Raw genomic sequence first — 16,223 nt, forward strand, 5'->3', positions numbered from 1 at the left:
CGTCTGTCAAAGGCACTGCGCACTCCAGGCTGGGGCTCCAGACAGAGGGGGAAGAAGCAGCTATTTACCGTTGTTGGCAAAAACCTTTTAGAAAACCACCTCAACCATCTCACCGTACCATGCATCGGGCCTCTTCACCATTCTGGAGCAGCAAATCTTCCCCTGCAATCACCCCCCCCAGCTTCCAACCCTTTAATGAGAGCTCAAGCAAAAGCCACCTTGAGGGGGTTGAGTTTGGGCTGCACCTGCATGAACTCTGATCTGTTTTGGCCTGGGGGATGTTCAAGTGATAGGACGAGAAGAAACTGCCTCAAGTCACACCAGGGGAGGTTTAGATTGGATATTAGGAAACATTTCTTCACTGAAAGGGTTGTCAAGCACTGGCACAGGCTGCCCAGGGAAGGGGTTGACTCACCATCCCTGGAGGTATTTAAAAGACGTGTAGATGTGGCACCTGGGGACATGGTTTAGTGGTGGACTTGGCAGTGTTAGGTTTACGGTTGGACTTGGTAATCTTAAGGCTCTTTTCCAACCTAAATGATTTTATGATTCCAATTTATGGTGGTGGGAGCCGAGATGAAATGGCAGAGGTGGCTCCTGGCTCAAGGGAACCACATGCCATCTGCGTCAGGTTGGGCAAGCTTGCCCTACGCCTGCTCCTGCTGCCCTCAGCTCTCACCGCAGGGCCATCCGTCCCCGACCATGCCGACAGGACCAGCGTTACCTTCACTCTTGCAAAGAAAGGGTCCTTGCCCGTCTCCACCAGGTAGAACATGGCAGTGCGGCCGCAGGCCTCCTTGGCCACGCTGCGCAGGTGGAAACGCAGCGTGCTGCACAGGTCCGCGATCATCTCCTCGAAGGCGGCCATCCTCCCAGGGAAGGACACGCATGTCCACTCGCTCGAGGCCCGCCCGTGCACCGGGCCCGGCCCTCTGCCCTCACTCCCCGCGTCAGCCCTGCTCAGCACCACCCTGTTGAACTCGGCGAACTCATCGAGGATGACGGCGATATCCCCCTGCGAGTCCTTTAGCTTATTATCGTATTTGAGCTTGCTGAGGTGGAAGGGAGCCGCGCAGCCCTGCCTCGGGGTTTGGGATCTGGCCCTGCTCCTCTCGTCGCAGAGGGGGTCCTGCCACAGGGCACATGGGTCCCCACGCCAGCTGCTTTGCCGGTGCCAGCCGAGCCCGCTCGGCCACATGTCGGAGGGCAGGATCGTCACCTGCAAAGGGCTCCTGCACCGCGGGGAGCGTGGGATGGGAGCTTCTCGCAGAGGCAATGTCTCAGACATCACCTGGGGAGAAAAGTCTTTTGGAAAGATGCTTTTGGAGGTAGAAAAGTGTGGTTTCCCACTCCTTAGGATTTGTTTTAGCTTATAATGGAAACGGAGACACTCCATGTCCAAAGTGTGCTGGGTGATTTCCTCAAAACCCCTCCAAGTCCCCATCAGTGACCCTAACAAATGAGACTGCCCCGCACGGTGGCTGTGCCTCTTCGAAGGTTGCAAATTTCCCATCTTTTCCCGGCACTTTTTGGTGACCACGAAGTTCCGGTAGTCCTTGGCAACTCCCTGGCTGTCCCTAATATTGACGTACGGTGGAACGTGCCCGCTGCTGGTCTCCCCCGGGCCGATGGGCCAGCCGCGCTCAGCCCACAAGCAGCCACCCTCCGCACCCAGCGAGCCCCAGTCCTCGCTGTGCCCCTCTGTATGCACTGAGCTCACGGAGGAGGAGTCGCAGTAAGTCCTTGTGCCTGCAGCATCCAGGGATCTCGTGCTGTAGGAACCCCTGGCTGTAAGCAGGGACCGTGAAGTACCCCCAAAATATTCCTGGTCTGAGTCTCCAGAGAAAGACTCCCACAGATCTTCAAAGGTCAAGCCCATGTGTCTGTCGTTTCTGGGGAGCTGCTTTGCTCTCAGGAGCATGTCTGAAATATCCTCAGCATCACTGAGCTCCAGGCTTTCTCTGCAGAGGCCCCTGTGCACATGTAACGGCGACATCGGGAAGGGGAGAGCGGGGATTTCTCCCTCTCCCACCTCCACGCTGGCACGGTGCAGATCAGCAAACACGTTGGATCCCGTGGCCTCTTGCTCGCCCTGGTTGCAGACAGACTGGGGCTCGCACAGTGGCAGGAGCAATTCCCCTGCTGAAAAAGATGCAGGACTGGCAAGAGGGATGCTGCTTCCTCCTTCCAAATCCTCAGGCAGGATGGGTTCCCTCTCGTGGCTCCCGACTGCATCCACTGCTTCTGTCCCAGGGCTGGCACACCTGGGGCAGGTTCCCACGCAGCAGGACCATGGGGCACCATCTGGAACCGGACTCATGCCAGGAGAGAGCGTCTCAGGGTGCACACCAAGGGCCGAGTCTGGCTCAGCGCTGTGCAGACCTGCCTTGTGACCATGCGGAGAAGGAGGCACTGATCCCAGGTCACCTGGCACAGGCACATCCACAGGGGAGCTCTCCGCCGGCTCTGCATGGCACAGACCCATGTCTTTTTTCACCTCTTCCGCATATCTGGGTTTTAAGGAGCCATCTGGGCTCTCGGTGGCCACACTCACCTCTGCAGCACCTACTTGCTCGCAGGACTTCCCATACTGGCACAGGACTGGCCCCTGCTCGCTTTGCTCTAACAAGTGGTTGTGAGAGTCCGTGTCTCCGCCACGGGGAAGAGGAACCTGCTGGGAGGGAGAAGCAGGAGCCGAGCCTGCGTGGGCAGGTGGAGACAGGCTGTTTGCAGAGCTCTGCTTCATGGCAGATGTCCCCTCTCTCACGGAGGAGGAGGGCTCTGATTCCAGGAGGTGATGAAGAGAGGTCCCTGGCTCCCGTGGTGCATTAGCCACCACCGCTGTGTTCATTTTGTCACTCCTGGGGGACTTGCCTGCACCGAGGCACACATCATCCCCCTCCCAAGCTTCAGAGCCACCTGCTAGGGCTGTACAGCCGAAGGCGACACCCTGGCCATCACCTGCTCCCGAGGACTCATCCAGCACATCTGTGCAGTTGGCAGAAGGGCTGCTACTCTCTTCTTTTGCCAAAACCTTGTTATCTTCTTGGTTTGATTCCCCAGTGCTCAGCGAAGTAAGGTCAGCATAAACATCGCCTCCACACCTTTGGGAAAGGCAGCTGCTCCCTCCCAGGTCGCTCTGTAATGGAGACTGGGTGCTCTCCATGGCCTCCTGCTCCTCTGGAGCAGCCCCAGGATCTGTTGCTACATGAAGAGATGTGAAGCAGACAGAGCTGGAGTCAGGGGCCAAGGTTACTGACCGTCCCTGGCTGCACGGTGACTCGAGGTCAGCTTTGCTCCCAGCAAGCGCCCACCTTTCTGCAGAGGGCGCACAATCCTTGTCTTTCTGCTCCAAGCCGTCACCCAGCGCCTCTCCAGCAGGTCCCACGTTGCCTGTAATGCTGTCAGGCTCTGCCCCACAGACAAGGCTTGGATCGGGTGGTAAGAGCAGCATCAACCCGCTGTCACGGGGCGATCCCACCTCGGCTGGACTGGCTGTGTGTGCCAAACCAACACCGTTTGTCTCTGCATCTGGGGTGGCCAGAGCCTCCCAGGGCTCTTGCAACACGTCCAGGCTTGGTGCCATCTCACCAGGAAGCCCTTGAGGGCCAATCTCAGTCCTTGTCCCATCTGACAGCACTGGCGTTGATCTGCCTGGGCAAGGGGATGCTAAGGCAGCAGGGCTGGGCACAGGGCCCTCTCCAGGAACACCAAAGTCCTTCGGACATGCCAAACTCACTGGCTTCTGCTGGCTGCGTTCATGCTCCATGTCAGCATCACCACTTTCAGAAAATGCTACATCAACAGGCCCCAGGACTCTGCTTTCATATTCAGAGTCCTCTTTCTCTTTTTTCCCCTCCACTGCCTCTTCCTCCTCATTTTCTGGATGTCCAAAGGCGTCTTGTGATTCCCTCCCTTCCTCATGGGTTCCATGGGGCTTTGGACTTTTGGGATGTGCTTCTAAAGGCCTCGAATCACAGGCATGCTGCGGTCCGTCGCTGGTGGCCCAGCTGCCATCCTCTGTACAGTGCCCAGCATCTCCCATCCTCTCCCTGTCCTCAGGAGGGCCGGGGCCACTCCCTGACCCTGTGGCCCACCCGCTCTCCTGCTGCTCTCCACATCCACACAGCGCACTCGGTGCCTCGCTGCTGGGAGCTGTACTGGAATTTGGGGCCTGGCTGCATGGGTGTTCCCTGCCCAGAGCAGCTTGGGGCTTGCCAGCATCGCCAAGCTCATCGGAAGGGCTGGGGGTGATCGTAGCATCTGGCAGTCCCTCCTTGGGTGGCTCCTCCTGAAACAACACAATTCAGAGGTTAACCTTCAAGGGAGGCAAATGCGGGAGATGAGACACCCATGCAGGAGGACTTGGATATTTTAAACGCTCAAACTTTGTGAGTACAGCCATTCCAACAGCATCTGAGGACATTAGTTGGAGTTTATCTCTAAAATAAGTCAAGGGTTGAATCCTTACCCCACATGAGTTACTACCATCCACACCGTAGCTGGCAAGCAGAGTTCCACAGACAGGCAGGGAAAGATTTTGAAACTTTCTACCTTCTTTACACCATGAAATGTCTTAAAAATAGGCCAAACTGTGCAGGGGCCATCAGCTGGTGCCCAGAGGTAACGTATGTAGCAGCATCCTCTTATCTCTACTGAGTTTATCCGTCCAAGCTATATGGACACTGTGGACAGTGATCCCACATTTCCTCCCAAAACACTTCTGCCTGCTCCACAGCACTAAACCCAGGTGGTAACAAACACCAGGATATTTCTTCCTTTGTGCAAAACAGTTGCAGCCCTATGGCAGCTGCCATTTGCTCAGAGAGGAAGTTTTAAAGGAATTATTTTAACTCAGGCTTGAAAAATGTCATCGGACACCCATGTTTTAATTTTACCCAAGCACCTCCACTCCTGACCATCTATAAACTGTAGAAACTATAAAAAATAATTTTAAAAACCCTACCCAGAATGTAATATTAACTAACTCTGCCAGAGGGGTGAGGGAAATGTTGCGAAGCACTGCACTGCTATCTGTCTGAAGGAAACCTCTCCAAGCTAGCAAACCTCAGTGCTCCCAAACAAGCGGAGGAAAGGCTGTGCCGTGTCCTGTGACATGTCTGGGCTGCTGCAACCATGGGCAGACAAACGCAGTTGCCCACAGGAGACAGGCAGGCTTTTGAGTGTGCGTCTGGGGCGTTTGTGGTTCCTCTCCTCCCTCAGTTAAGTGCAGGCCTGAGACCTCAGCCAGGCTTGCACAGCTCGTGGCTGAAACGCGGGACAGATGCTGAGCTTGACACATTCATTGTTCTAATTCTTTGGGATTCCTCCCCCTTGGAGAGCACCCATATTGAGGCCCCGCTCGCTTGGAGGGATAGATATGGCTTGTGCCAGAGCCCGGGGATGCCAGCTCAGAACAAGAGGAAATCCAAACCTGGATTGAGGCCTGAAAGCTTCTTTTTTATGGTGACTGAGCATGTCTGCGCTGCAATCACCTGGGGCAGCTAATGCTAGGGAACGTTTCTGTGTCCTGCTTTGGGAACTCCCACTACCTGACCCTAAGAGAGCCCACAAGGACGTCTGCTCTACTCCTCTCAGAAGATCTTACAAGCACAAAAGGCATTGTATGCCCTATAGACTCGTATGACCTGAACTCCAAGCTCTTACCGCAGTCATGGTTGAGACGTCATGCACACGCTGCTCAGGAACGGCCGCTGGCTGCCTATCTTTCACAGCCAGGCTCTCATCAGCATGCTCAGCGAGGGAAAGGCTCTCGGAACAGCTTGTGGAGGAAGGCTCCTCCTCCCCACAGGGCAGTTCCCCTGAGGAAGACGATACCGTACTATCGACAACACCAGGAGTCCCATCAGCATCAGTCTGAGAGTCTGCAAGGCTCTCCTCTGGGCGGAAAGGTCCCTGGCAATGCGTGCTGCGATCCAGAGAGCTGCTGGGAGTCTGGTCAGGGTCTGACCGAGAGTCTGCAGGGCATGCCTCCAAACCAAAACAATCCTCACCATCATCACTCAGCTCAAGAAAGTCCCCAGTGCTATTTATTGAGACGTACTTCTCAGGGTTGCTGTGCTCCACCACCTTCCTCGTGCTGCTCAGGAGTTTGCTGGGTTTGCTGTAGAAGAGAGCCACCCACATATGAAGTATCAGCTTCATTTCCTCCACGTCGTCGGGCAGATCAGGGTCCCAGGGCCTGGAAGGGAAAGCAAACACAGCCTGAAACATCTTCATCCTCCCTCCAGTTGACTAGCACAAGGTAACACATATCCTGGTTCCCCACGGTGCTAAGTCCCAATGCAGGGGGGCTGCAAATGCCCAGCTGCAGACACAAATCACTTGATGTGGTTTCCAGCTTGTTGTAAAAAAAAAGAAACTCACGGCTCTTCTGTTCATGGATCTAGGTACCAATTCTAGCTGCAGAGCCAGGGGAATCATAGAATGGTTTAGGTTAGGTGGGACCTTTAAAGATCATCTAGTCCAGTTCCCCACTGCCATGAGGGAAGATGCTGGGACATCTGCCACTAGATCAGGGAACTGTATGGGATGCCATCCAGAGGGACCTGGACAAGCTCGAGGAATGGGCCTGTGTGAACCTCGTGAGGTTCAACAAAGCCAAGTGCAGGGTCCTGCACCTGGGTCGGGGCAGCCCCCGGTATCAGCACAGGCTGAGGGTGAAGGGATGGAGAGCAGCCCTGCCAAGGAGGACTTGGAGGCACTGAGGGGGTGAAAAGCTGGACAGGAGCCGGCAACATGCGCTCACAGCCCAGAAGCCAACCGTGTCCTGCGCTGCCCCCAAAGCCGCGTGGCCAGCAGGGTGAGGGAGGGGGTTCTGCCCCTCTGCCCCGCTCTGGGGAGACCCCCCTGCAGTGCTGCGTCCAGCTCTGGAGCCCTCGGCACAGAAGAGACATGGACCTGCTGGAGCGGGGCCAGAAGAGGAGCAATGCTCCGAGGGCTGGAACAGCTCTGCTGGGAGGACAGGCTGGGAGAGCTGGGGGGGCTCAGCCTGGCGCAGAGAAGGCTCCAGGGAGACCTTACTGCAGCTGCCAGGGCTGAAAGGGGGCTTGGAAGAAAGATGGGGACAAACGTTTTAGCAGGGCCCGTAGCGATAGGACAAGGGATAATGGTTTTAAACTGAAAGAGAGCAGATTTCAACTAGATCTAAGGAAGAAGTTTTTGACACTGAGAGTGGTGAAACCCTGGCCCAGGTTGCCCAGAGAGGTGGTGGATGCCCCATCCCTGGGAACATCCCAGCTCAGGCTGGACGGGGCTCTGAGCAACCTGCTGTAGTTGAAGATGTCCCTGCTCATGGCAGGGGGTTGGACTAGATGGCCTTGAAAGGTCCCTTCCAACCCAAACTATTCTGTGGATCTATGAGCAGGTTGCTCAGAGCCCCATCCAACCTGACCTGGGATGTTTCCAGGGACGGGGCATCTAACACCTCTCTGGGCAACTTGGGCCAGAGTTTCACCACCCTCATTGTAAAACATTTCTTCCTTATGTCCAGTCCAAACATACCCTCCCTTAGTTGAAAACTGTTGCCCCTTGATTTGTCACTACAGGCCTTGTTAAGAAGTCTTTCTCTGTCTTTCTTATAAGACCCCATTATATATCAAAACGCTGCAGTAAGGTCTCCCCGGAGCCTTCTCTGCTCCAGGCTGAGCCCCCCCAGCTCTCCCAGCCTGTCCTCCCAGCAGAGCTGTTCCAGCCCTCGGAGCGTTGCTGGGGCCTCCTCTGGCCCTGCTCCAGCAGGTCCATGTCTCTTCTGTGCCGAGGGCTCCAGAGCTGGACGCAGCACTGCAGGGGGGTCTCCCCAGAGTGGGGCAGAGGGGCAGAACCCCCTCCCTCGCCCTGCTGGCCATGCGGCTTTGGGGGCAGCCCAGGACATGCTTGGCCGCCTGGGCTGCGAGTGCATGTTGCCGACTCATGTCCAGCTTTTCATCCCCCAGTGCCCCCAAGTCCTTCTCTGCAGGGAAGAAACATCAGCTTTAACACAGCAAAACTGGGCATCTGAGCATGGGGAAAAAGTCAATTTTCATGCAAAGCAAGGTGTAAAAAAAAAAAAAAAGAAAGTAAAGAAAGTTCCTTCTAAAAGTGTTCCAGACGTCCAGCAGGAGATATCCCCTGCAGATGGCCTTCCAGACTGACTTACCCATGCAGGGCACGGATGACTGTTTTCTCCAGGGCATCGTTGGTGTACCTGCTGTCCAGACTGAAGAGATACTCTGGCTCCCAATGGCACGTCACCTTCATGGACTCACCACAGATGTCCACTGTGTGGGACTTTGCAAAGTCCTCCTTCAGCCTGCGGGAGAGCAGGCTGCTCCTGTGTCTCATTGCCACAGCCTCGAAGGGCCGCTGCAGGTGGGTGCTGTTCTGCTGGTGGCGGAAAGGCAGGACTTTCCCAACCAGGGGTCCTGCTCGGGCGTTCCTGGTCCCGTTTCTAGAAGGTGCTGGTCCGGGGTAGGGGGCACCTCTGGGATACATGTGTTTCTTTGAGTGCTCAGGCATCTGCGAGGCGTAAGAGTGCTCGGCAGAGATGAAGGAGTGCTTGTTCACTTCGCCAGCTTCTTGAGTCTCTCTTGGAGGCAACGCTTGGGCTTTTGCAAGGCTGGGGCTCACACTGTTCTTCTTGCTATAAATCCCAGGGCTTTTCTCCCTTGGACTAGAGGCCAAGTCATTTAAGTCTATTTTTTCAGCAGGAGGAAGCTTCTGATCTGGCGATGCTTTGCCAGGAGAGGTGGCTCCCTTTGCAAGCTTGTCTACCCTGTGGTATTCATGGTCAGAAGCAACACGCAAGGATTTGTGTTTGTGATGACTCTGCTGCTCCTTTGCAGAGTCACTGGAGGGGCTGCAGGACATGGCAATCATCCTGCTGTCCCTGGGGATAAATGAAGGAATACAAGAACCCAGAGCCAGATCAGCCAGCAAGTTCAAGGCGTGGGACTCGTAGTCATTCCCCTTCAGATCGAAACTGAGATCAGCAACCCTGCCTGGGTAAATCTCACTCGTTTGGCTATCCACTCCGTGGCACTGGGAAGAAGCTTTGCTCGGGAGGACAGAGAGTGGTTCCTTCCATTCTGCATGAGAAAAACAAAGTCAGAGGATAAACAAAGGCCACACAGGTCTGTCTTGAGAAGGTGTTCAAAGCAGGCTTTCAGTTTGGCAGGAAGAAAGTCTCTCTCCAACATGGAATTTGCACACTTAAAGAAAAAAAACCACCTCCATGCTACAAAAGGATCCAGAGTTGGGAGCTAAGCGACTTCTGGAAGGGAGTTTATTCTCAGAAATAAAAGGCACAGGATCCAGAGTGAACAAAATTTCCCTTGGCCTCTGTGCACAGAGCAGTCTGGCCACTTAAATACAACCTGGGATATTTTAGGTGTTTCCTTAATCCTTTTTATTTTGCTTTAAATTTTCTTCTAGTTTGAGTATTTGCAATCTTCACAGACAAACCCTGTGTTATGCCTTCAGTAATCCACAGCTACAAAAAAAACCCTCCCCTCTAAACCACAGAGAAAACCCACCCTGCCCTCATGCTTCCCACTGCACACCCTCTCAAGAGTACAACCTGCTACTGAGCTGTAGCTCAGAGCACACAGAGAAACCTGGGGGCTCCCAAAGGCAGCCAGAGCACAGCAAAGAAGTGTTCGGTTAGTTTTCAGCATTAAAAATGCCCGTCACCATGGCACAAGGCCCATGTTCATAAAAACACTATGACATCATTAAACAAGGTTAATGCCTTCTACTAAAAACCAGCACAAAAATCTCTCTTCAAGTAAAACCTTATTAAATCACATCTGTGCTAGAGCTCTATGTGTTACTTTTGATTTCCTTGGGAACTGCATAGTAGGACATGTAAACTGAGTATTTCTTACTGCTAAACACTCTTATTTTGCATTTCTGGCAGGTCCTGGCATTCAGCAGGACCCATCTGACACCCTGTCTGTGTGAGAGCACTGGCCAGATCCGCTCCGAGAACTCTCATATGACAAAAGGCAACGAGGGGTGGCATTTGGTACATGCACGCTGATGAAAAAGTGCCACATTTTCAGGAACACGTGGCAATAAAAGACCAAGAAGAACAGATAAACTGAGATGAGGTGGCTAAAGCAGTCCTCAAAGCCTCCACCTCCCCCACAAAGGGTAAAATGAAAGCTCAGAGGCAGCTCTCAAAACGTATATTGAAGTGAGAGTGTGAGAAAACATGACAAATTAATAGAAAATTACTCTCCTGTACCATCATTTATTTTGGCACCATAATATTGGTTCTCAGTTTAACAGCAAACTCCCAGCCAGCACCTGCAGACGCTACTCTCAGAGGCTGTCCACACTGCCTCTTAAATCCACTGCAGTCTGTCAAGGCTATGACAATTCAACTCTTTTTAAAACGATCGTATTTACGACCTAATAGACTAAAAATCTAGGCAGATGCTGGCTAGGAGCAGAGGTTATAATGCTCTGTCCGTGAGCTGCCTCAATGCAGTTTCAAAGCTCAGCAGTTAAAAATCAGGCTTTTTAAACTATCCGAGCCATTTGCCACGGATGCAAACCCAAGGCTTAGGCAAGGACTCAGAAGAGACCCCGTGTGGTTTGTACATCCAGTGACAGTGATTTCACAGTCGCCTTCATGTTTTATGCTACAAGTGCATAACTGGGAGCCTGCAGGCTGTGAGGCAACAGTACCCAGACCCCAACCTAGACCCTCAGCACTAAATGTCTTAAGACACTTTGGTTGCTGCCAAACGTGCTGTTACTATCATCTGGTCGTGACCTGACCGTGATGCCTGATGCTTTTAAATAAAAGATTTCTACCAGGAACAGTGCTCTTACCACTTTCTGCTTGCTTTTTGGCTTGAGGTTTTGATGGGCTGTTAGCCACACTTTTTAGTATCTTAAAATTCAGTGGCTTCGTGATGGTCTCAGCAACAGGAACCTCTTTCTTGTCTGGGTTCTTCAGTGTCTTTGGTCTCTTTGTTTCCAAGCCAGGATCGTCGGGAGCTGAGGTTTCCTTCTGAACAGGTTCAGACTGTGTTTTGTGCACAAATTCTGCAGACAGGACCTCTGCACCTGTGACAGGGAAAAGGGAGCGCATTTCTTTTGGTTTGAGACATATTCAGATTAAAAAGGAGTACTTGTAAAATATCCAGTTAAGGAATGTGGAATAACCGCTTTAGAAGTGATTGGCAGCAGCAGAGTAGTCTTCAACAACTTGATTTATGCATCTGATCTTGCGAATGGGTTTGTTACTGATGCCAGCGATCAGTAAGCAGTTATTAAAAATTAAGCACCACTTCTTAAGCTCATTAAAAGCCTGCTTTTCTGACCTAGAATACGTGTTCTCTGGGATAAGTCACTCTAATTCCTGCCTGGCACACTTGCACCCTGAAGGTACTTATTTACTCTCCAAGAAGCACACAAGAACCTCTCCCGGATCCATCAGCAAAGCCACCCAGGCCCGAGGCAATGTGCCCCAGGACAGAGCTTGATGGACTGTGAGTAAGAGCTGACTTCAGCCCACAGTGGGCAGAAGCCGTGCCAACCCTGTGCTGCACAACAGCCCATTCCCACAGTCGCTGCCGCTACCTGTGATGCGTGTAAATGCCAGGGGAGGTCACCAAATATGACCCTGCCTTTGCAGGAAGGTGGATGTTTTCAGCCACGTTTCATCACCAAGGTTGGGATTCATCTCAACCCACTTTGAGAGTCTCTACAAATCAGGTGGAGGCTCAGGCTGGTTCAAAAGGACAGGCTTAGTCTATCCTCCGCAGTAGACAGGAGCCTTCAGAGGACAATTTATGCCACTGAGACACCTCGCATGAGCAGCTCAGGCCAGATACCAGCTTTCAGCAAAGTTGGGTGCGATCAGTCTCACGCTTCTTGTTTCCTGAAGGCTACGACAAGAAAGCTGACTCTCAGGGAGTCACAACGCAACCATGTAGTGTGGCTGGTTATCTAGGCAGCCTGTAATGACCAACGGCTTTGGCAACTGCTCCTTGCCTGAGCCATCAACAGCCTGTGAACAAGTGATGCAATAACCATGACCAGGCTGATGTCACCTGTAAGCAAAGGAAGGCAACAGCATAGGCCACTGCACCGTGTTTCAGGCACCTTCACTGAAATCCCATATCATAGCCCTGGGCTCCTTCCCAGGTTGAACAAGAGACTGTGGAGACATCACTACAGACCTATTTGGATGCTCTCAGGAGGTACTTGTTTGCTCTGGGAGAGGGACATGGCTCCTAGTGAACCCTGAGTATCCCAGCTGCATACCCCAGAGAAGCAGGAGAAAGTCAGTCCCATGTATATAGCACTTACCTCTTTTCCTTCTGTGCGGAAACTGCAAATTGGCTAATTTAAGCATGGGCTCGTTAGAATTGGCCGTGAGCCCTGGCTTTTTAGGAAAGGAGAAAGCAATGTTGATTTTCTTCTTCTTGGTCGCTTTCCTGTTCCTGCCACTGTCCCCCATAGGATGTGCTTGCATCTTGAGGGGTGACCATTTCTTCCTGGTGCTGGTCACAACGGTTCGGCTGGATTTCCTCCTGCTCTGCTGCACCCATAGCTTGCTGGCCGAGCTGACACCTTTTGTGGGCCCTTCGCCACTCTGGTCAAGCCCCGCAGTGGGCTTTGTGTTTTCACTTTTGACTTTTGTATCTGCTGCTGTGTTGGGAGGAATAGGGCCCAGTGGCACAGCTGAAGGGAAGTCCACTTTACAATCAGCCTCTGAATCGCAGCAAAGAGACTGAACAGCACCAGTCAAACATCCTAAGGCAGCCGACATTTCCAGAGTATAGCTGCTGGGATTGGAGAGATAATGCTGCAGCTGGGAGAAAGACCGCTCCGAGTGCATTTTGAAAGGATTAGTACATTCATCTTCAGTTGGTGAGAGGAGAGAAGAAAGGGAAACTTCACTGGTTTGGCCAGAGGTGGGCTGTGGGTTTTGGTCAAGCTTTGTGTATTCCTGGAGGTGCTGTTTGATACAGACGCTGGTACTGACTGTGCCCCCCCATGAAGAATTGGTGGCTTCCTGTAAGGCATAGCGAAGTCCAGGCAAAACTGAGGCTATTTTTAATGAGATGTCACTATCGTCACTATCTTCCCTTTCATCTTTTGGATCGTGCTTTTCAACTGCAAAAGGAAAAGAATAGAATTTTACTCACTTTAAAAAAAGATTAATTCCCCAAATCACCTCACTGTTAAATGCTAAGAGAACATGAAAGCTACGAAAAAGTCCCAGGAGCCAACCTACAAAAAGCTAGCCCAAGGGGCAATGTCCCGGTTTGATGGATGCTTGTAACTGCTGAAGGTAAAAATGAATTGCATGTGGGAGTCAAAAGTGGATTAAACTAAGATGAAAGACTGCTGTCGTATCAGCTAGTCCCATTCTGCAGGAAATTGCAGGGTGAGAATGCACATATAGTAGTCTAAGTCCCTTCCCTCCAGCAATTCTTGCTAAATCCAACATTTAGGACAGTCAGAGCCCTGAAAATGCATGGGGGTTGTAGGTTTTTTTTAAACCTGTTTCAATTCAGGGTTGTCCATGCACGGTGTTTGGACTAGCACCATTTTCAGATCACTTGCATTGTTTACGTCCCTGTTCAGATGCAACTTCCAGCAGCTCCACCTCTACCTGCTTGCAGTGTGGGTGGACACACTTCACATCAAGACGCCGCCTTAGTGCTCTGGAGTGGGATGGGGAACACAGGCTTCCCCAAGCAGAGCTGGGGACCATATAAATAACTAACATGAACCCCTGGGTGATTTTCTAAAGCTGGAGGACTGATCCTACTGAAAACAGTTGACGTTTCTCATTTCAGTAGGACTAACGCCCTACCACGTACAGTGCACAGTATCAAAGAAGTTTAGCTCCCAGTAGGGATCAACATGAACAAGTCCTAAGGCTCAAGGGTGCCCGTCCTCGTAGATGTCAGCGTGGAAGTAGGTTCTGCTTGGCACAGCAGTGTCCCCTCGGTGTCTAGAAATGCCTGGAGAGCCAGTGTGATACGCAGAGCCTGTTGGTGGAGCTCCCTTTCTGCACAAGCCAGACTTATCTGGCTCCATCCACTGCAACCCAGTGGTCTGATGTTGGCACTCTGCACCTTCAGGCTTGGCCCATCTGCGTGTTATGATCCAACTCGGAGGTTTCTTTTGGCTGCAGGGCCAGACTGACAACCCCAGTGCCCTTCCCCGTCACATCTCTTCCCAGCAAGGCAATGGCATTTCTCTTTCCCTCCCAGATGCGTGACTTTCTTTGCCTACTGGCCCTGCCTTGCACTGGCAATACTGGTCCTTGTTACCGGCAAGTCCAGGCGTCCCCGCGAGCCGGCTCCCAGCTGCCTGCCTCCGCTGCTGGCTCAGGAACGCTGCGGCATGTCTGCACAGCGTGCTCGTTATGCCTGCCCTACATTCCTCCCGACGGCTGTCTGGACAGGAAGGGAACAGATTCAGAGGCTGCTTGTTTCAAAATGGGAAACATTATTCATGCTTTGAGTCTGAGCTGAGCAACTTCAAATGCGTCCGTCCTTTACTCTCCTTTTCTCTTTGCATCTCCACTGCACCCTCGCTGTCTTCGGTGACCATTCCTTTTCAACCTCAAACCTCTGCACAGCTTTGCTTATCTTCAGAGAAAGGAGAAGCCCTAAAGTAAAAAGGGTTTATAATCCCAGCAAAAAGAGGTGCAGTCAGGGCTGGCTGGGGTAACGCCGCTCACGTAGGCAGAACAGGACAGCACGTACAGGAGTCCTGCTGGCACCAGAGGGAAAACATCTGGTCGCCATCAACGTTCAGAAAACGACATGTAATAACGTTGAGCATTTACTCTATGTTATCCTCTCACCCTGCCTCTTTGCTTTGCCACCAGCTGCTCTCTGGCTGCCCAAGTTTTGCCTCTTCTTTAGCACCAACACCAGCCACAGGCAACATCTGCTACAGCCCCAAACCTTCCTACCAACCGGCTTGCACTGTCTTCACTCTGGGATGCTCCTTACACCTGGTGCCCTCTCCTGTCTCCACCGCTTTCTTCCACAACAACCCTCTTGAAGATAAATACCGCCTTGCCCTGTTCTCCTCTCCCCCAGCATACAGTGCTCGCAGTCAGCCTTTCAGGAATAGATCCCTCTGCTCTGGAGGGTATTTTCTGCCTGTTATGGGGCAGTCAGTTCCCACCTCCAGTCTGGTCTCCAGGCAAACTTCAGACCCTTGCTTCAGGTGTCACAGCAACAACCTAATCCCAGGTTTGACCTGGCACTTTCAACCTCCAGTCTGCCTCAGGAGAAGCCTCTCTCCTACACCTAGAAAAGAAACTAGAAAAGTTGCCACGCTAACACAGTTACCAGCAGCACGTCCTTAAAGTTAGGTCGACTGAATTCTGGCATCAAAGATATTCACACCTCGCACTGCCAAGTTACCGTCACGTCTTCACCCGACTTACAAGCCCACTTTCTATGTGGATCCTGAAGGAGAAAGTTTATAGGTGGAGATTAAACACCAAAAAAGAAAAAGTAATCCATGCTCGGATGTGCTGGTGGGTCCTGCCGGCTCGTCTGTCAATTTTATCTTCCGTGGAGGAGAGATGGGTACGTCCTGTGCAGCTCCGTCAGCAATGCCAGCCATCACTCACACAGAGGTGGACCGAAATACCAGTGTGTGCTGGCATAAACAATCTCTTGGCTTGTCCCTAGGATGACTCAACGAAAAGCAAGTCAGAAGTTACGCAGAGCAAAAGACTCCAGTTCATATGTTGCTTGGGGATCTGCGAGGCTAGAAGTATTACTCGGGTAGCAGATGCAGTGAGAGGTGCATCCTCTCATTCATGCGCAGATGAAGATGTCCAGGGGAGGCAGAGGAGTAACTTTCTTTCATGTCCACAAGTGGAAATTGTAGTGTGAATATTTCCACGTAGATAGTGCAGCAAAAAGCCAACGGATACAGAGAAAAGTTGAGGAAAATGCGACAGAGGTTGGAGCTCATTCTTATTTCAAGATCTGCAGGTTCAAACTGTGCAATCTTTATTTTCTCTTATTTAGTGTCTCTGTGTTTGTTCTGCATGAAAAGAAGCATGTTTTGGGGCTGCAAACAGCATGGATTCACCTCCCGGGTCCCAGAGCCGTGACTCATCTTGATGGCAGCAAAACACCGTGGCTCTGCCCAACACCATCTCCCTGCCTCCCTCCCTCCCTCACCACGCACACCGACCGGTCGTCATGGCCCCGCTGCTG

General features: G+C 52.3%; 1 protein-coding gene across 1 annotated transcript in view; it reads right to left on the minus strand.

The window, feature by feature from the left end:
- The window catches only part of TASOR2 (transcription activation suppressor family member 2), a gene marked incomplete at both ends in the record, with an annotated part of 34,786 nt that overhangs the window by 3,901 nt on the left and 14,662 nt on the right, over positions 1-16,223 (minus strand). The window contains 5 exons of the mRNA XM_082013840.1: positions 725-4,291; positions 5,668-6,202; positions 8,159-9,086; positions 10,840-11,076; positions 12,325-13,134. Of these exons, the coding sequence (XP_081869966.1) occupies positions 725-4,291; positions 5,668-6,202; positions 8,159-9,086; positions 10,840-11,076; positions 12,325-13,134 (6,077 nt within the window). The remainder of the gene's footprint in view (positions 1-724; positions 4,292-5,667; positions 6,203-8,158; positions 9,087-10,839; positions 11,077-12,324; positions 13,135-16,223) is intronic.

This window comes from Phaethon aethereus (assembly GCF_964289735.1).
Source record: "Phaethon aethereus genome assembly, chromosome: 1".
NCBI lineage: Eukaryota > Metazoa > Chordata > Aves > Phaethontiformes > Phaethontidae > Phaethon > Phaethon aethereus.